The sequence below is a fragment of the Pongo pygmaeus genome, chromosome 19 (assembly GCF_028885625.2).
Source record: "Pongo pygmaeus isolate AG05252 chromosome 19, NHGRI_mPonPyg2-v2.0_pri, whole genome shotgun sequence".
NCBI classification, from domain to species: domain Eukaryota; kingdom Metazoa; phylum Chordata; class Mammalia; order Primates; family Hominidae; genus Pongo; species Pongo pygmaeus.
The window spans coordinates 96430305-96449194 of NC_072392.2; the positions used below are offsets into that span (position 1 = coordinate 96430305).

At 52.6% G+C, this 18890-nt stretch overlaps 2 protein-coding genes across 15 annotated transcripts in view; one reads left to right on the forward strand and one right to left on the reverse strand.

The window, feature by feature from the left end:
• On the reverse strand, positions 1-12906 carry TK1 (thymidine kinase 1). Of its 2 annotated transcripts, XM_054456673.2 has the most exons (7): positions 12630-12906; positions 12488-12519; positions 10824-10934; positions 8356-8449; positions 1445-1534; positions 966-1085; positions 1-857 (listed from the first exon to the last, which is right to left on the reverse strand). In XM_054456673.2, the coding sequence occupies exons 1-7, from the start codon at positions 12819-12821 to the stop codon at positions 666-668; spliced, it is 831 nt and encodes a 276-aa protein (XP_054312648.2). In that variant the 5' UTR covers positions 12822-12906; the 3' UTR covers positions 1-665. The 2 variants fall into 2 exon arrangements, with proteins under 2 accessions (XP_054312648.2, XP_054312647.2); XM_054456672.2 differs by having other exon boundaries at positions 1-1085.
• AFMID (arylformamidase) overlaps positions 12397-18890 on the forward strand; it is a 21711-nt gene continuing 15217 nt past the window's right edge. For 12 of the 13 annotated variants that reach the window (XM_054456675.2, XM_054456677.2, XM_054456676.2 and 9 more), the window contains exons 1-2: positions 13023-13134; positions 16691-16781. In XM_054456675.2, coding sequence (XP_054312650.1) covers positions 13072-13134; positions 16691-16781 — 154 coding nt within the window. In that variant the 5' untranslated portion in view covers positions 13023-13071. Of the gene's footprint in view, positions 12532-13022; positions 13135-16690; positions 16782-18890 lie in introns of those variants that run through there. The other variant, XM_063656436.1, reaches the window with a different exon arrangement.

Sequence of the window (18890 nt, forward strand, 5' to 3'; positions counted from 1 at the left end):
TGAATTTTCAATTAGTTAATTTCATACACTACAGCAGAGGTGTGGACCCTGCCCTCTCCCCACTTGAAGAGATAAGCCCCTGGGATCCAAGTCCCAGCAAGGTTGGTGCCACCCATGTTGGTGAAAGATGCTGTTGTTCCTGTGGAAACCATCACCAGAGGTAGGAAGGGCTTTGAGCCCAAAAGGAAACAAGAGGGTGTGAGTCCAGGCCATCCTCAGGAGAGGGCGGGAGCCCATCCCAGGCAGAGGGGCCTAAGCTTCAGTGTGGCCCAAGGCTCAAAGGTGCTGGCACAAGCTTCCCAGGGAGAACAGAAACTCAGCAGTGAAAGCTGCAGAGGGGAAGAAGCAGGCTGATGTCAGCAGCGTGGGGCTCTGTCCCTCACCCCAAGGAGGGGGAGTGTGCCAGATCCCAGGCCACCAAGCGGGGCCAGCTCCAGCCTGGGCGATCATCCCAGCAGCTGAGAGGGAAGCTTTAAGCAGGCTGGTGGGTAGGAGAGGGGGGAGCATGTGGCAGGTGGGGCAGCCACACAAAGACTTCCCAGAAGGCCAAGGTGTGGTCACCTTCCACGCCTCCCGACTTCCTCCTGGAGTGGCCAGGCAGCATGCAGGGCAGCGTCCACTAGGCGGCAGTGGTACGAAGGGAGCGGGCAGCCCTCGCCGGCCCCTCAGTTGGCGGGGCTGCATTGCAGAATCTGCTGTGGGGCAAAGAGCTTCCTGGCAGCCACGGCTTCCCCTGGCTTTCCTGGCACTGGGCAGTTCTCTTTGTTGTCCGGCCCGGCAGGCTGGCCCGAGGCCTTCTTGAAGTAGCAGAGCCGACACACGGAGTGGTACTTGTCTGCTCCCCCAATCACCTCGACCTGGCCGCAGGGACAGGGGACGGGTGAAGGGCCAGGACAGGACGGAGGCAGAGCCATACCCCCACCCCGCCGGCCCGCAGGGAAGGCAGGGAAGGCAGGTGGAGCTACCTCCTTCTCTGTGCCGAGCCTCTTGGTGTAGGCGGCTTCCCGGAAGCACTCCATGCACACCGCGGTCAGCTTCACCACGCTCTCAGCCAGCGGCACCAGGTTCAGGATGGCCCCAAATGGCTGCGCTCCCATGGAAAGACAGCGGGCGCTCAGCCACATCACCAGACAGGTTTTTCTTTTAAACCCTCTGATTCACAAGCACTGAAGCCAGGAGAGTTTGCTCGGAACTTAGTCCTTCCCCCAACCCCTAGAGCACCATGCCCGGCTCTGTCCCTTTGCCAATTCAAAGCACCTGCCACAACAGATGGCACCCAGTCTGCACAGACCATGGAGTCCCTGGGCTCAGCCAAGGCCTGAGCAGCTCGGCTGTACCCCTGTGGTGGCTGAGCCCTGGTCACCCAGAGCTGGTGTCTCTGTGCCTACCCAGAAGCCTCTTGCTCTCCTCGAACCCAGCTCCAGACCTGGATCAGACGCCTTACCTTCCTCTGGAAGGTCCCATCCAGTGCAGCCACAATTACGGTCTTCCCGGCGTTGGCCATGGCCTCGCAGAACTCCACGATGTCAGGGAACTGGAAAGGGCACGTGGAGAAAGAGCGTGAGAGCTTCCACCCCAGCAGCAGCTCCCTGGAGCCCCAGCGAAGACGCTGCCAGATCTGACAACTCCGGCCATTTGGCCCGGAGCAACTCTAATTCTCCCACGAGGCTCCCCAGGCCGGGGGACTGTGTCCATCTACATGCCCCCCAGCAGACGACAGGCACATCCACAACTGCGCAGCCCCTTCCCCCTGCAGCCAGCTTCCGCTCCAAATCCAGGTACCCAGGACTCAGCACCGGACTTCCACACCAGCTGTGCTGTTTAACACTGCAGTGGCCAAAGGCCTGCTGCCTTGGGCTAGGACACCGCTGTTCATTGGACCCATTATCTGTGTGACCTTGGCAATGAATTAACGTCTCTCAACCTGTTTCCTTTTCGTTAATAGCAAGGAAGGTCCTGTTGTTTAAGGATGGAAGGCCCTAAGTTATATACATGCTCTTCGGTGAATAAGTGGGCACTTTGTGCTCTTGCCTCCCCCGTTTTAAACAGGTAATGTGCCTTGAGAAGGGGCGGGGGTCCTACCGGCCATTTACAGAGCAGGATGACACAGCACAGCCTTCTAAATTCAGGGCCTGCACAGAGCACATTTACTGTGTAAATCAAACTTCACTTTGGCTCAGGGAGAAGCTGAAACTCTGGCAAGTGCTCTGGTGATTCTCATCAGTCAATCATATCACTCTTAGCTGGTTGAGTTCATATGTCCAGACTGGCCTTTGGGTTGGGTGAAGCAGGGATGTCCTTGTCCTTGGGTGCAGGGTCTCTCTCCCAGGGCCACTCAGGCTCTCTCAGCCCAGGTACTGAGGTTTGAGGTTACTGAGACGTGAGGGCTTAGCAAGGTGAGGACTAAGGGGTGGCTCGAAAAATTCCAGTGAGATCCAAGCAAAGCCCAGCGTGACTGATTGCACTCAGCTGACTGCTGGGGTCTCTGGAGAAGGAAGCCCAGAGACTCTAGCACGCCAGGGCCCCTCCCCACCATGCGCTCGTTCTCTCTTTTTCTCTGAGGACTCATAACGTGTCGCGAGGCCAGCACACCTCCTGTGCCAGGGGTGCGCCCCCTGGAGGGCTGACGCTGCCATCGCTGCCATTTAAAGCTGGATCTCGCTGTGTCCTGTGCACTGTAGGGTGTTGGGCTGCGTTCCTTGCCCCCACCCATTAGATAGATGCCAGGAACATGCCTCCCACCCCCCAGCTGCGACAAAATTGTTTCTAGTTGTTGTGAAATGTCCCTGGGTGGGAATCGAGAGGGGAAGAACCCTCCTGAGTTGAGAACCTTGCTCCTTAACCCTCCACATGAGGGTAGAAGGCAGACCCCAGACTCTCCTGCATCAGGGTTTCAGGACAGAGGAAGGTCCTCAGCCCCCACTCCCTCCACCTCTTGACCAACCTCGGGCTGAGGACCATAGTCAAAGAGCTTGGTTCTTCCACCCAGCACTTCCAGCGATCTGCCTGCCTCAGCCTCCCATAGTGCTGGGATCACAGGCGTGAGCCTCTGTGCCGGACCCTAACTTTTCCTAGATTAAACTTATTATAGATTGCATGTCTCTAACCTGAAAGGCTCCAAAATCTGACACTTTTTGAGCGCCCACCACAAGTGGAAAATTCCACACCTGACCTCATGGGACAGGTCACCATCAAAACTGTGGCTCACGCCCAAATTACTAAATACATAAAATTACTCTCAGGCTATGTGCCTAAGATGTCTATAAAACATAAATGGATTTTGTGTTTACACTTGGGGCTCATTCCCAAGGTCTCATTATATTATGAACACGCAAATATTCCAAAACCTGAAATCTGAAACACTTCTGGTCCCAGGCATTTAGGATAAGGAATACTCAACCTGTATTACTTGTGTAGTAGAACAGAAAACACAAAAAGGTCTATTTTTTTTTTTTTTTTTGAGACAGAGTCTCGCTCTGTCGCCTAGGCTGGAGTGCAGTGGCGTGATCTCAGCTCAATGCAAGCTCTGCCTCCCAGGTTCACGCCATTCTTCTGCCCCAGCCTCCTGAGTAGCTGAGACTACAGGTGCCTGCCACCATGCCTGGCTAATTTTTTTGTATTTTCAGTAGAGACGGGGTTTCACCATGTTAGCCAGGATGGTCTCGATCTCCTGACCTCGTGATTCACCCACCTCGGCCTCCCAAAGTGCTGGGATTACAGGCGTGAGCCACTGCACCTGGCCTTGTCCATTTTTTTTTGAGACAGACTCTTGCTCTGTCATCCAGGCTGGAGTGCAGTGGCATAATCTTGGCTCACTGCAACCTCTGCCTCCCAGGTTCAAGCAATTCTCGGGCCTCTGCCTCCCAAGTAGCTGGAATTACAGGTGCGTGCCACCACGCTTGGCTAATTTTTGTATTTTTAGTAGAGACGGGGTTTCACAATGTTGGCCCGGCTGGTCTCAAACTCCTGACCTCAAGTGATCTGCCCGCCTTGGCCTTCCAAAGTGCTGGGATTACAGGAGTCAGCCACCGTGCCCAGGCAGAAAAAAAGTTTAAAAAAATAAATCAGAGCTCCTACTATTGCCAAGCGACCTTGCAAGCCCACCACGAACTGTGCAGCTGTTGATGAACACGTGGGGGTGGCGCTGGGGCCAGGGTGCCCACCCACTACCAGCATCTGAAGCACAGCACCCCCAGCTAGGAGCTTCGGGTTTTCCAGGTGAATCTCCCTTGGATGCCAACAGTTTCTACAAAGCAGTGTGAACACCTGTGTGTCTTGCCCGGGGTACAAAGAAACACAGAAGCTTCTGACCCAGGGCCTTCCTCAGGACGGCACGGTGGCTACTCTGTGAAAGGCTTTCCCTGCTGACCCAGAAAACAGGAACAAGGCAGGTTAGGCTGGGCTTCATCCACTGTCCACGCAGACAATGAAGGAGCGAAGGACAGTCCTTCTGTTGGGTCCCATGCTGGGAACCCCTCTCCTCAATCTAGAACTGCTTGCAATGGGAAGACCCTGAACTTCTTTTGTTTTTTTTGTTTTGTTTTGTTTATTTGTTTGTTTTGAGACAGAGTTTTGCTCTTGTTGTTGCCCAGGCTTGGAGTGCAATGGGGTGATCTTGGCTCACCACAACCTTCGCCTCCCGCTTTCAAGCGATTCTCCTGCCTCAGCCTCCCAAGTAGCTGGGATTACAGGCATGCGCCACCACGCCCGGCTACTTTTTGTAGTTTTAGTAGAGGCGGAGTTTCTCCATGTTGGTCAGGCTGGTGACCTGGCACTTCTTGAAGAGAACAAGGGGACACAGAGGCTAGAGCAGAATGCTGATGTCTGGGTAGGGTGTAATAAATACTCACTGAATGAACTCAAGTTTTACTTGCTGGCCAGGGAGGAAGTAGACCGAGAAATCCCACCTATAGGCTGAACAGGGGACAGGACTGAATACGCTGGCTCCTGACTCGGGGCATTTGGATGTCGAGGAAGGAGGAAGGAGAAGGGAAAGGTTTCCGCCTCCGGGGTCTGGGTCAGCCTCTGTCAACAAGGTTTACACAGAGCCAGGAGAACAGAGCTATTGAACAACTCACAGCGGCAGGTCTGAAGGAGGGAGAGCCTTGCCAAAGCTGAAGCTTCCTTGTTCTGAGAGGGCCATGTCCCCAGAGCTGATGCAGAATCCCTGGATGCATTTCGAGGCCACAGTTTGGGAGCAAAAGAGAACAGCTGCAGCCCTACTCCCAGCCTGCGCTCACCTTCTTGCCGGGAGTCCCTCCACCACGGGGCAGCAACTACAACGTCTCCATGTACGCAGAGGCATGGGGGTGCTCAGGGGCGCACCTCTGAAGCTCAGAAACGGAATGGGCACACCCAAGCGGGGAGGAGATGCCAGCTGCCGGGTGGTCGGGAACCCAGAGCGGACACTGGCAGCCTCAACTCCACAGGACAGATGCCCTGCACAGGGGAAGGGACCCGTCAGCCTCCCCATGGGAATGGAATTTGCAGCTGTGACTCATACAGAATGCTGGGCAAGAACAGAACCAGGAGGGCAGGACTGGCCTTTTGGGGGTACAGGCCCTGTGACGTCCGGGCAGGGTATTCGAGCCAGAGCAGCCTGGCTCTGTGCTGGGAGGCAGGGTGGGTAGAGATCTCGAAGCGCTCACCAAACAAACTCATTTATTCTTCCTCCAGGGTATAGAACTAGACTAAGTGTGGCCAGGCGTGCTGGCTCATGCCTGTAATCCCAGCACTTTGGGAGGCTGAGGCAGGCAGATCACCTGAGGTCAGGAGTTCCAGACCAGCCTGGTCAACATGATGAAACCCTGTCTCTACTAAAAATACAAAAGATTAGCTGGGCATGGTGGCAGGAGCCTGTAATCCCAGCTATTTGGGAGGCTGAGGCGGGAGAATCACTTGAACCTGGGAGATGGAGGTTATAGTGAGCCAAGATTGCGCCGCTGCACTCCAGCCTGGGCCACAGAGCAAGACTCTGTTTTTAAAAACAAACAAAAAAAGAACTGGACTAAGTATACTAAACATATAGGTGGCCCTGTGCCCAGGTTCTAGTCTTTGGAAGATCAGCAAAAGTAATGTTTGCAGCTTCCGGTCAGGCCCATGAAAACCTCACACCCAGGGGCTCCGCCACGTCTCTACCCTTCCGTGTCTGTATACAGCCAGCCAGGGGGACTTAAGCCGCCTCGTGGGCGGCCTCCCCATCAACCGGCCTGGAACCACGTCGGGGTCTGTGAGCGAGAAATAAATTCCTGTTATGTTTATGTCAAACCACCACATTGTGTACTTCGAGGCAGCCCTAAAAGTACCTAAGAGGTCAAGTCTGCTAAACCCCTTGGAGAGAGTTTCAGTTTCATTCATTTGTGATAAACTAACAAAAATAAAGTCTCCAAAGCAGAGGAAAGAAAACTAAGATAACAGAAAATAACTCAGAAACTCAACCGCAGAATGTGTTCCTGAGGAAATAGAAAAATCTGGAAAAGTCTAAGAAAAGATTTTCAGAAACATAATGGAATGAACAGCATAAATTTAAAAATAACCCAACAGTAACTTGTCAAACAAAACAGAGCATGATGAATTAGAGCAGCAGATATAAAAATAGTCACCGAAACAAAACACACTTTGGAAGATGGAACCCAGAACACCTCAGAGAGGGATGAGGAGAGAAATACCTGAAGTGATAATGGCTTCATTCCTTCCCCAGAAATGAAAAAGTACACCAGCTATAAAGCAGGATAAATGAAACAAAGCTTCCCCTACACAAATTGTGCTGAGAGAGAACAGATAGAATACCTGACCAGAGGTAACATTAGAGAGATGGCGGCCTTCCTCTGAGCAAAAACACAATGACCAGCGCTGCTACTTTTCAAAGCAACAAGATCAAGACCGGGGGCGGTGGCTCACGCCTGTAATCCCAGCACTTTGGGAGCCGAGGCATGCAGATCACCTGAGGTCAGGAGTTCCAGACCAGCCTGGCCAACATGGTGAAACCCCATCTCTACTAAAAATACATAAATGAGCTAGGCGTGGTGGCACGCACCTGTGATCCCAGCTACTCGGAAGGATGAGGCAGAACTGCTTGAACCCAAAAGGCAGAGGTTGCTGTGAGCTAAGATCACGTCACTCCACTCCAGCCAGGGCAATAGAGCAAGACTCCATCTCCAAAAAAAAAAAAAAGGCAGGCATGATGGTGGGCGCCTGTAATCCCAGCTACTTGGGAGGCTGAGGTGGGAGAATGGCTTGAATCCGGGAGGCAGAGGTTGCAGTGAGCCGAGATCACGCCATTGCACTCCAGCCTGGGCGACAGATTAAGACTCCGTCTCAAAAAAAAAAAAACCCCACACAAGATCAACCTACCTCTTGCTGCCCAGCTTAAACTAGATTACAAAAGAAAGATTTCCATACAAAGACGGGCAGCTTCCCATCTATACATCCTGGCTGCAAAAACTACTAAAAAATGTACTTCAACAAGATGAAAATAAATGTATAAGAAACAAGCAAAAGGAACCGTGAGGCAAACCAAACACTACTCCCCACCTCCCCCCACTTTTTTTTTCTGAGACAGGGTCTCGCCTTGTCGCCCAGGCTGGAGTGCAGTGGCGCTATCACCACTCACTGAGGCCTTGACCTCCCAGGTTCCATCCTTCTACCTCAGCCTCCTGAGTAGCAGGGACCACAGGTGTGCGCCGCTATGACTGGCTAATTTTTTTTTTTTTTTTGGTAGAGATGGGGTTTTACTATGTTGCCCAGGTGAGTCTCCAACTCCTGAGCTCAAGTGATCTGTCTACCTTGGCCTCCCAAAGGCTGAGATTACAGGTGTGAGTCACTGCATCTTGCCAGTAAATAGATATATATTTTTTTAAAAAGGTAAAATGGCCAGGTGCGGTAGCTCACACCTGTAATCCCAGCGCTTTGGGAGTCCAAGGGGGGCAGATCACCTGAGGTTGGGAGTTTGAGACCAGCTTGACCAACATGGAGAAACCCCATCTCTACTAAAAATATAAAATTAGCTGGGCATGGTGGTGCATGCCTGTAATCCCAGCTACTCAGGAGGCTGAGGCAGGAGAGAATTGCTTGAACCCGGGAAGCGAAGTTTGCGGTGAGATCGTGCCATTGCACTCCAGCCTGGACAACAAGAGCAAAACTCCATCTCAAAAAAAAAAAAAAGGTAAAATGAATCCTACATGACTATGACAGTGAAACTAGAAAGGGGCCTTCAGAGGGTATTCCAACACTAGTTGTAGCTATTTAACCTTGTTATTTTACTAAAAGATCAGATAACCTCCAAGTCAGCGAGGGAAAATGGGAGGACAGAGTGGGAGCTGGCAGGAACGGTGATGCCAGGACAAGCCAACTTACAAACTGCCCCTCATCGATGCCTATGACAGTCACGCCCAGGGCCTCCTGGGCCACGTCTCGGAGCAGGCAGGCGGGCAGCGCCTCCATGGTGTTCCTGGGAAGAGAAAGCCAGAGCGTGAGCAGGGCCGGGGAGGCCAGAAGCCACAATGCAGGGGCCAGGGAATGGCACTGTCGTGACCACCCGCTACCTGCAAAGCAGGCTCAGTGTTCACCCAGCCGGGCTTTGAGAAGTTAGCACCTATGGGAAAGGCCCTCGTCCAGAAAACCAGTTATTTATTTATTTATTTTGAAACAGAGTCTTGCTCTGTCACCCAGGCTGGAGTGCAGTGGCACCATCTCGGCTCGCTGCAATCTCTACCTCCCAATTCTCAAGGGGCTCAAGCGATTCTCCCACCTCAGCCTCAAGAGTAGCTGGGACTACTGGCACACACCATCACACCCAGCTCATTTTTGTATTTTTAGCAGACATGAGGTTTCACCATGTTGGCCAGGCTGGTCTCAAACTCCTAACTTTTAAGTGATCCACCCGCCTTAGCCTCCCAGAGGAAAACCTTTATAGAAGCCATTTCACTTGATGCTTTGGATTAGCAATCAGTAATGTCCAATACAAAGCTCAATGAGACTAAAAACTCTTCCACTCTTCAGGAGCTGGGGGCAGACTAGGCCAACTTCATCAGGTACCAGGGCCCATGATACCATTAGGGGCCAGCCAAATGTTTCCTTTTAAAATTCAGAAGCATGAATAACTAGAACTGGGCCTGGGTTATATTTGTCTTTATATTAATTATGTTGCAAAATATAAATTTTTAAAATCCTGTATTCTGGCCAGACACAGCAGCTCATGCCTGTAATCTTCGGGGAGGCCAAGACGGGAGGATCACTTGAACTCAGGAGTTCGAGACCAGCCTGGATAACACAGCGAGACACTGTGTGACAAAAAATCTAAAAATTAACTGGGTGTGGTGGTGTGCACCTATAGTCCCACCTACTCAGGGGGCTGAGGTGGGAGGATCACTTGAGCCCAAAGGTTTGAGGTCACGTAACAGTAAGCTATGATTGAGCCACTGCACTCCAGCCTGGGTGACAGAGAGAGACCCTGCCTCAAAAACAAACAACGAACAAACAAAAAAACATACTTCGCAACTATTGTTTCATTATTACCTTGCTATAATCCTACTTCGAGTTCTGGAAAGAATGTGTGAAACAGTATTTTGGGCATTTTAAATTCCCTCTTCCCTCCCTAAACAGAGAAAGACAAAGTGAGGGCAGGTGGGAGGCCAGCTGTGGCCCCTGCAAGGGCAGCCTCTCTGGAGCTGTCAATGCTGCTGGCCCAGCCTTGGCCTCTGTGGCCCGTGTTAGAGATGACTTGTGACACACAGGCAGAACTCATATTTAATCCTGGATTTGACTGACTCCAGAAGTTGCACTTCCAACAGCTGGAACGAAGTGACCTCCTCTGCTTTCCCTGTCCCCGCCAGGTGCAACACCACCCTGTGCCGTGGACGCCGCATCTTAGGAATGAGGAAGCAAATTTGGAAAAGTAAATGGCCTACATCAGATAGTATGGTCAGGAAGTGCGGTTAAATTCCCACACGCGACTCCAAGCCCCAAGCACCCTCCACTCCACCACCATCTGGCTTCAGGAGCCCCTCAGCTCCCACCGAAGGCCACACGCCGGGTGGATCTGTTCTCTGCATAGCTATAGCAACTCTCAGATACAGCTCCCAGCCAGGGCTCTGAGGCCGAAGCCCTACAATGTGTGGCACAGCATGGCTTTGCCACTGGGTGCCCAGGTGGACAAGTCCAGAGGACTGAGCAAAGCGTCTCAGGCTCAGAAACATCAGGCCCACATCTGCTGCCAAGGAAGTGAATTTAACTCCCAACCTGAGGTTGCAGGCGGAAATGTCCAGCGAGCTCAAACAGCTACACATAAAACAGGGAAGCGTGAAGGCTGCCAGGTGACGGGGAGCCAGCCAACAACGGACAACTAAAAAATTAAACAAAAATCAACGTGCAGGCCAAACCAAACCAGTTTGCAGCCTGTGTGAAGCTGAAACCCTACAGCAGAGTTTCTGAACATTGGCAGGCTCCTGACGTTTGGGGCCAGCTCATTCTTGCATGGGGGCCGTCCTGTGCACCATAGGACCCTTAGCAGCAGTGTCCCTGACCTCTACACATTAAAGCCCAGTAGCATCCCCTCCCCTCTCCAGTTGCAACAACTAGAAATGTCTTCAAACATTGTCAAATGGACCCTGGGGGCAAAATCACCCTCAGTGGAGAACCACTGGCTCCAGCTCAGGGAATGGAGAGTGTGTGCTACCTTGCCAAACACCTCGGAAAGTGTGCTGATTTGAATCATTCATTGCCAGGTCAGCATGATTAACCATCCCCATTAAAGACAGTTCTAACAGTGTGTCCTGTGCCTTGTGATTTTCCACTGCACAGGACTGCAGGGGGCAGGGACTGACCGGTCATGTGTGCAGAAGCTGCTGCTGTAGCGAGTGTCTTTGGCGTACTTGATCACCAGGCACTTGTACTGAGCAATCTGGAAGCGACGGACGCGTCTCATCAACTCCGTGCTGCAGGAGGAGGGAGGGTCAGGTGAGGTCCACGGCGGGAGGAGTGGGAGGAGGAGATCCTTCCCCAACAAGCCTGGCTCCTCATTGTCCCTATTGGTATGCAGACTGAGCCCACCACAGCCGGAAAAGAGCAGGGCAGAGCAGGCAGGGTATAATATCCCTACAAAGAGGGTTGGAAGTCAGAATTCTCTATGGGGAAGAGGTCCAGGAATGGTACTCAGGTGGTCCCAGGAAGTGTGGGAGGAGTAACCTTCTCCAGGATGTAGTGGAGAAGGCAGAAGCAAAGGCTACGTGTACAGGGGACCTGCGACTGCATTCCAAAGTAACCTCATCCCAGAGTTCAGAGCTTTTCTTTCTTTTTTTTTGAGGTGGAGTCTCGCTCTGTTGCCTAGGTTAGAGTGCAGTGGAGCGATCTCAGCTCACTGCAACCCCTGCCTTCCGGGTGCAAGAGATTCTCCTGCCTCAACCTCCCGAGTAGCTGGGATTACAGGAGCCTGCCACCACGCCCAGATAATTTTTCTATTTTTTTTCAGTAGAGACAGGATTTCACCTTGTTGACCAGGGTGGTCTCAAACTCCTAACTTCAAGTGATCAACGCACCTCAGCCTTCCAAAGTGCTGGGATTAAAGGTGTCGGCCACCACACCCAGCATAGAGCTTTTCTAAATTAATTTCAGAAAGCCTTTGTGTGCAGCGTCAAAAGCAGTTGCTTCTGGGTCCAAGAAGTCCAACTCTGAGCCGCATCTTCCTGAGCAAGGGGTTTGAGCTGAAGTGATCCCCACGGCCATAAAAGAATGTTGGGGCAGGGCATGGTGGCTAACATCTGTAATCCCAGCACTTTGGGATGCCGAAGTAGGATTGCCTGAGACCAGGAGTTCAAGACCAGCTTGGGCAACATAGCAAGACCCCAGCTCTACAAAAATAAAATAAAATTAGCTGGGTGGGGGTGGTGCATGCCTGTAGTCCCAGCTACTTGGGAGGCTGAGGTGAGAGAATTGCTTGAGCCCAGGAGTTTGAGACCAGCCTGGGCAACATAGCAAGATCCCACCTCTACAAGAACAAAAACAAAACAAAAAGAATGGTGCGTGGGCAGTTTACTCAAGAAACTTACTAGCCCCACCCAGGTCAGGTATTGGTTCTATCACCTCAGGAGAGCAGAGGCTCCACGGTTTCAGACTCCTTGGTTTAGAAAGCGACTGCGTTTCCTTGGCCTTATAAGGAAACAGCCACATTGAATAGGGGTGTACAAAAAGGCCTGGTCTACAGTGGACACAACTGGTTGCCACCTTCTCAGAGGACTTGGTGGGGAGGAGAGCTAAGCTGTAAGCAGCAGTCACCAGCTCCAGGAGGGAGTGGCGTCCACACAGGAGGAGGGGCTTGGCCTGGGCAGAAGGGGGCGGAGACTTCTTCCTGGACCGAATTCAAGGGAGGAGGAGCATCCCGGGCGGGAGCTGTAGGAGGCTGTGCTGGTCTTTCTAGGGGAAGGGAAGGGAAGGGACAAGGGGTCCCCGGAGAAGAGGAAGGAGGTCCACCCTAGCCCCACGAAGCCATTACCTTTTTCCTGAGAACATCGGCCCGAGAATCACCTAGGAGAGAAGGTGAGGTCATTTGAGGGCCCGCCCTGCGCGGATGCCTGGGCACAGGCTACCACCACGAACCCCTCATCCCCAGCCACGCGCAGGGCTGGTCCCCGCACCTGGATCTGCCCCCGGGTCTTGCTGGGGGAGCCGGGCAGCACGGTGGGCAGGTTAACGCAGCTCATTGCGTCTCCGGGAAGTTCACGGACCCAAGTACTCTGCACGGCCGTCCCGCAGTAAGCCCCTGGTTCCCGCGCCGACAGCTTTAAACCACGGCGTGCTGGCCAATCACGAGCCGGCCCCGCCGCCATGGGGCCAATCAGCGCCCGGCCGCCGGCCTGGCGGGAGATTTGGCCGCAGCCCGCCCCCTCGTGGGAGGAATCCGGGACGTGGGCCAAGGGACTGGGAGGGCCTGGAAATCAGGGCGATGGACGTGGCTGATCGGCTGGGGCCTGGTCTGAGCCCCGCCTCGCTCCGCCCACCAAGTTTAAAGGGGCGGACCGAGGCGGGGCTCTGGCTATATAAAAGAGCGGGACGCACGCCCATCCGGCTGTGGACGCCATGATGGATGTGTCGGGTGTGGGTTTCCCGAGCAAGGTTCCTTGGAAGATGATGTCTGCAGAGGTAGGCGGATTGCAGGGAGGGACTAAGGGGCTGGGGCGGAGTTAGCTCATTTATTAGATTGGAATTCTAAGAAGGAAGCTTAGAAGCCGTCTAGAGCACTCCTGTGGGCATGCTGAGCGCCTAGTGTGTGCCAGGTCCCCAGTGCTTGAGTACCATGGTGTATTTTACCTTTTCCTAAGGATTTTTGTTAGCCTGATTTTCAGGATAGAGAAAATTGAACTCCTGACTATGCTAATAATATCCGTAGACCCTGCCAGGCGTGGTGGCTCACACCTGTAATCTCAGCACTTTTGGCGGATCATGAGGTCAGGAGTAAGAGACCAGCCTGGCCAACATGGTGAAACCCCGTATCTACTAAAAATACAAAAATTAGCCGGGCGTGGTGATGTACCTCTGTAATCCCAGCTACTGGGGAGGCTGAGACAGGAGAATCGCTTGAACCCAGGAGGTGGAGGTTGCAGTGAGCCCAGATCATGCCATTGTACTCCAGCCTGGAAGCCTGGGCGATAGACCAAGACTTCGTCTAAAAAAAAAAAAAAAATCCATGGACCCGCAGGAGTTTAGGGGCCAAAGTTCTGGACCTTGATCTGAGGTTACACAATGTTTTTGGGTCTGTGCTTATGTGGCACAGGCTGAAGGATTCAGAACAGCTGGTATTTACATTGGGGTTGTTGTGAAGGTTAGAAACATGCAGGCCGGGTGCGGTGGCTCAAAAAAAAAGAAAAAATAAACTCATTGTATAATCATGATCATAAATAATAGCAACAAAGATGGTGGTAGTGATCACAGAGTGTGCCATATGTGGCTGTAAGGATCCTACAGGTAATAACCTTTCCAGGTACAGATTGGACAGATCCAAGGACCTCTGACAAAGAGCTCCTTCACTGGGAGGAAAAAGCAACCCACACTGAGTGGCTTGCTTTATTTTACTCGCTTGCTTTATCTCTTTTAATCTTGTGATTTGGATACATGCCTTCTTTTTTTGAGACACAGTCTCGCTCAGTCACCCAGGCTGGAGTGCAGCGGCATGATCTCAGCTCACTGCAACCTCTACCTCCCGGGTTCAAGTGATTCTCCTGCCTCAGCCTCCCGAGTGGCTGGGATTACAGGTGCACTGTAGCTGGTACTACATGCCTGGCTAATTTTTTTTTTTTTTTTGAGACGGAGTCTCACTCTGTCACCCAGGCTGGAGTGCAGTGGTGCGATCTGGGCTCACTGCAACCTCTGCCTTCAGGGTTCACACCATTCTCCGGCCTCAGCCTCCCGAGTAGCTGGGACTACAGGCGCCCGCAACCATGCCCGGCTAATTTTTTTGTATTTTTAGTAGAGATGGGGTTTCACCATGTTAGCCAGGATGGTCTCCATCTCCTGACCTCATGATCGGCCCGCCTCGGCCTCCCAAAGTGCTGGGATTACAGGCATGAGCCACTGCGCCTGGCCAATTTTTGTATTTTTAATAGAGACGGGGTTTCGTCATGTTGGACAGACTGGTCTTGAACTCCTGGCCTCAAGTGATCCACCCGCCTCGGCCTCCCAAAGTGCTGAGATTACAGATGTGAGCCACTGTATCGGGCCTGGATAGATGCCTTCTACCAGTAAGGGAACTGAATCCCAGAGACTAAGTAACTTGTTCAGGATAAAACAGTAAGTAAGCAAGGGAGGTCAGATGGCATTTGACCTCAGGCCTTTCCGTGAGGCCGCCCTGACTTCCCATTTCTCATGATGGTTTTGAGCCCTTTCTTCAAAATCTGGTTCCTTGTTACTTTTTTTTTTTTTTTTGAGATGGAGTCTCGCTGTTGTCACCCAGGCTAGAGTGCAATGGTGGGATCTCAGCTCGCTGCAACCTCCGCCTCCCGAGTTCCAGCGATTCTCCTGCCTCAGCCTCCCGAGTAGCTGAGATTACAGGTGCCTGCCACCATGCCCAGCTAATTTTTGTATTTTTAGTAGAGACGGGGTTTCACCGTGTTGGCCAGGATGGTCTCGAACTCCTGACCTCAGGTGATCTGCCCTCCTTGGCCTCCCAAAGTGCTGGGATTACAGGTGTGAGCCACCACGCCCAGTCTTTTTTTTTTTTTGAAACGGGGTCTTGCTCTGTCTCAGGCTGGAGTGCAGTGGCGCAATCTTGGCTCACTACAACCTCTGCTTCCTGGGCTCAAGTGATCCTCCTGCCTTAGCCTCCCAAATAGCTAGTACTACAGGTGTCCACCACCATGCCCAGTTGAGTACTACAGGTGTCTACCACCATGCCCAGTTGATTTTTCATATTTTTCGTAGAGATGGTGTTCGCCATATTGCCCAGACTGGTCTGGAACTCCTGGACTCAAGTGATCCGCCTATCTTGGCCTCCCGAAGTGCTGGGATCACAGGCGAGAGCCACCATGTCCAGCATTTTCTGTTTTTTTTGTTTGTTTGTTTGTTTATTTGTTTTTGAGACGGGGTCTCACTCTGTCGCCCAGGCTGGAGTGCAGTAGCATGATCCCGGCTCACTGCAACCTCTGCCTCCCTGGTTCAAGCTATTCTCCTGCCTCAGCCTCCTGAGTAGCTGGGATTACAGGTGCGCGTCACCACGCCTGGTTAATTTTTGTATTTTTAGTAGAGACGGGGTTTCATCATGTTGGTCAGGCTGATCTCGAACTCCTGACCTCGTGATCCCACCTCGGCCTCCCAAAGTGCTGGGATTACAGGCATGAGCCACCGCGCCCGGCCTCTGTTTTTTTGTTTTTTGTTTTTTTTTCAAATTCTCCAAACTGCCTCAGCATGGTTCCTTGTTACTTTCTGCATAAAGTGTGAAGGTGTTAGCCTGACACTCACCGCCCCTCCTCCTCCAGCCCGGCCTCCCAGCCTCACCTCTGTGCGTCAGCCATAGGGTCTGCCAGCATTTGCAAACTGACCTTTCATTCCTTCCTCTTCACCTCTGTGCCTTTGACTGTGCAGTGACCTTCTGTGGTCAGAATCGCACCCTCTCTGGGCAGATCAGCTCCTCCTTTTATTTTTTTGAGATGGAGTCTTGCTCTGTCGCTCAGGCTGGAGTGCAGTGGTGCGATCTCGGCTCACTACAACCCCCGCCTCCCAGACTTAAGCAATTCTTCTGCCTCAGCCTCCCAAGTAGCTGGGATTACAGGTGCACACCACCACGCTCGGCTAATTTTTGTATTTTCAATAGAGACGGGGTTTTGCCATGTTGGACAGGCTGGTCTCAAACTCCTGACTTCAGGTGATCCACCCGCCTCGGCCTCCCAAAGTGCTGGGATTACAGGTGTGAGCCACCGGGCCACCTGGCCTCCCGTGGTCGTAACTGCTGTGGGAGTGGTGCCCATGATGGCATTAACTGGATTCGTTTGGGGGACCTCATCTCCCCTTAAGGCTGCCAGCTGGCTAAAGGCACAGTGGTCGCTGGTATACCTCTAGACCATGGATCCGAGGGCATCTTGGAGACCCTGGGATACTGGGGAGAGGGCTTCTAAGGCAGAGAGGAGCAGCTGGGCATGGGCGAGGGGGAGGGGCACACTCTGTTGAGAAGGAAAGTCTTATGGAGCCTCATGTTTGTACCCTGCAGGAGCTGGAGAATCAGTACTGTCCCAGCCGATGGGTTGTCCGACTGGGAGCAGAGGAATCCTTGAGGACCTACTTACAGATAGGAATTGAAGGTACTGGTGTGACCTCTCCGTGGCCGCAATGGGTGGCCTTTAGCATGTGGCAGTGGTTCAGAATGCTGGGGGTTGGGGGCTGCGCTGCACCACCTGGGCCTCGAGGGGCATTTCCCAAACACCAGGCACTTTATAAACCTCCCTGCTCAGGGGCAGGTGCCCAGGACCCCTTGCTGCAGGGACTGCTGGAGGCAGGAGAGGTCTGGGGGAGGTCCATGGCTCAGTTGACCATGCCTGGCCTTTCCTGCTCAGCCAACCATACCCAGGCCCGTAAGGCTGCGGGCTGTGGTTGGCATAGGGAGGTAAAGTGAACAGAGGAATGTTCCCCATCCGCTGCTGAATGTGGAATGCGGTCACTATTCATAAAAAGCAATACTTTGGGAGGCCGAGGCAGATATATCACTTGAGGCCAGGAGTTCGAGACCAGCCTGGCCAACATGGCAAAACCCCATCTCTACAAAAAAATACAAAAATTAGCTGGACACCTGTAATTCCAGCTACTCTGGAACCTGAGGCATGAGAATTGCTTGAACCTGGGAGGCAGAGGTTGCAGTGAGCTGAGATTGCATCATTGCACACCAGCCTGGATAACAGTGAGACCCTGTCTCCAGAAAGAAAAAAAAAGCAATGAAGCCTTTTTTTTTTTTTAATGAGACTGAGTCTTGCTCTGTTGCCCAGGCTGGAGTGCAGTGGCGCGATCTCAACTCACTGCAACCTCTGCTTCCAGGGTTCAAGCGATTCTCCTAACTCAGCCTCCTGAGTAGCTGGGACTACAGGCGCGCCCCTCCACACCCAGCTAATTTTTGTATTTTTAGTGGAGATGGGGTTTCACCATGTTGGCCAGGATGGTCTCCATCTCTTGACCCTCGTGATCTGGCCTCCTCGGCCTCCCAAAGTGCTGGGATTACAGGCTTGAGCCACCGCGCCTGGCCGCCTTTTCTTTCTTTCTTTTTTTTGAGACAGAGTTTCGCTCTTGTTGCCGAGGCTGGAGTGCAATGGCATGATCTCAACTCACCACTAACTCCGCCTCCTGGGCTCAAGTGCTTCTCTTGCCTCAGCCTCCTAAGTAGCTGGGATTACAGGCATGCGCCACCACGCCCTGCTAAGTTTTTTGTATTTTTTTTTTTTTTTTTTAGTAGAGATGGGGTTTCTCCATGTTTGTCAGGCTAGTCTTGAACTCCTGACCTCAGGTGATTCGCCCTCCTCCGTCTCCCAAAGTGCTAGGATTACAGGTGTGAGCCACCATGCCCTGACTTTTTTTTTTTTTTTTTTTTTTGAGACGCAGTTTTGCTCTTGCTGCCCGGGCTGGAGTGCAGAGGTGCAATCTCGGCTCACCACAACCTCCACCTCCCGGGTTCAAGCGATTCTCCTGCCTCAGCCTCCCGAGTAGCTGGAATTACAGGCCTGTGCCACCAAGCCCGGCTAATTTTGTATTTTTAGTAGAGACGGGGTTTCTCCATGTTGGTCAGGCTGGTCTCAAACTCCCGACCTCAGGTCATCTTCCTGCCTCAACCTCCCAGAGTGCTGGGATTACAGGTGTGAGCCATCGTGCCTGGCCTTTCACCTTTTCTTTCTTTAAAGAAATCTGGACTTGGGAACCTGTAAACTAGTGAAGTCTTAAGGTCCATTTCCATCTCTACCCTGTATTTGCAAAGTGCTGTACCACGATCTGAACACCTGGTAATGCATCTGTGCTGGGATGCGGAGCGGGCCCCGAGGAGGAAGTGTGGGTGAGGACGCAGCCAGCCATGCTTGGCAAATTAGCTCTGTTGCAGCAGGCTCAACACAGCCTTTCAGAGGCAGATGCCTGGGCTCCTGGGCTTGGTGGTTTTCTAAACAGAGAGAACCCAGGAGGAGGAACAGACTTGTTAGAAGTGTGTTCCAGCAATTCCATCATCCTCCTGTCTCAATAGATTGGGGTGGAGCTGTTTACTGGGCTCTTCATGTTCCTTGCTGCTGCCCAGCTCTGATCCAAATTCATCTCTATTTGCTCGATAAATACATGAGTGTGGCGAAACATACAAGAGCTGTAAGCAGCCGGGCGCGGTGGCTCACGCCTGTAATCCCAGCACTTTGGGAGGCCGAGGCGGGCGGATCACGAGGTCAGGA

What these genes read in the sequence shown, in the direction of transcription:
- TK1 (XM_054456672.2), bottom strand. Translation starts at nt 12,821, where the DNA reads ATGGCGGCGGGGCCGGCTCGTGATTGGCCAGCACGCCGTGGTTTAAAG. An exon ending in AGACCCGGGGGCAGATCCAG is followed by an intron (nt 12,520 to 12,629) that starts GTGCGGGGACCA and finishes CTTCTCTCCTAG; the next exon opens with GTGATTCTCGGGCCGATGTT. An exon ending in GCATCGATGAGGGGCAGTTT is followed by an intron (nt 1,535 to 8,355) that starts GTAAGTTGGCTT and finishes TGCCCTTTCCAG; the next exon opens with TTCCCTGACATCGTGGAGTT.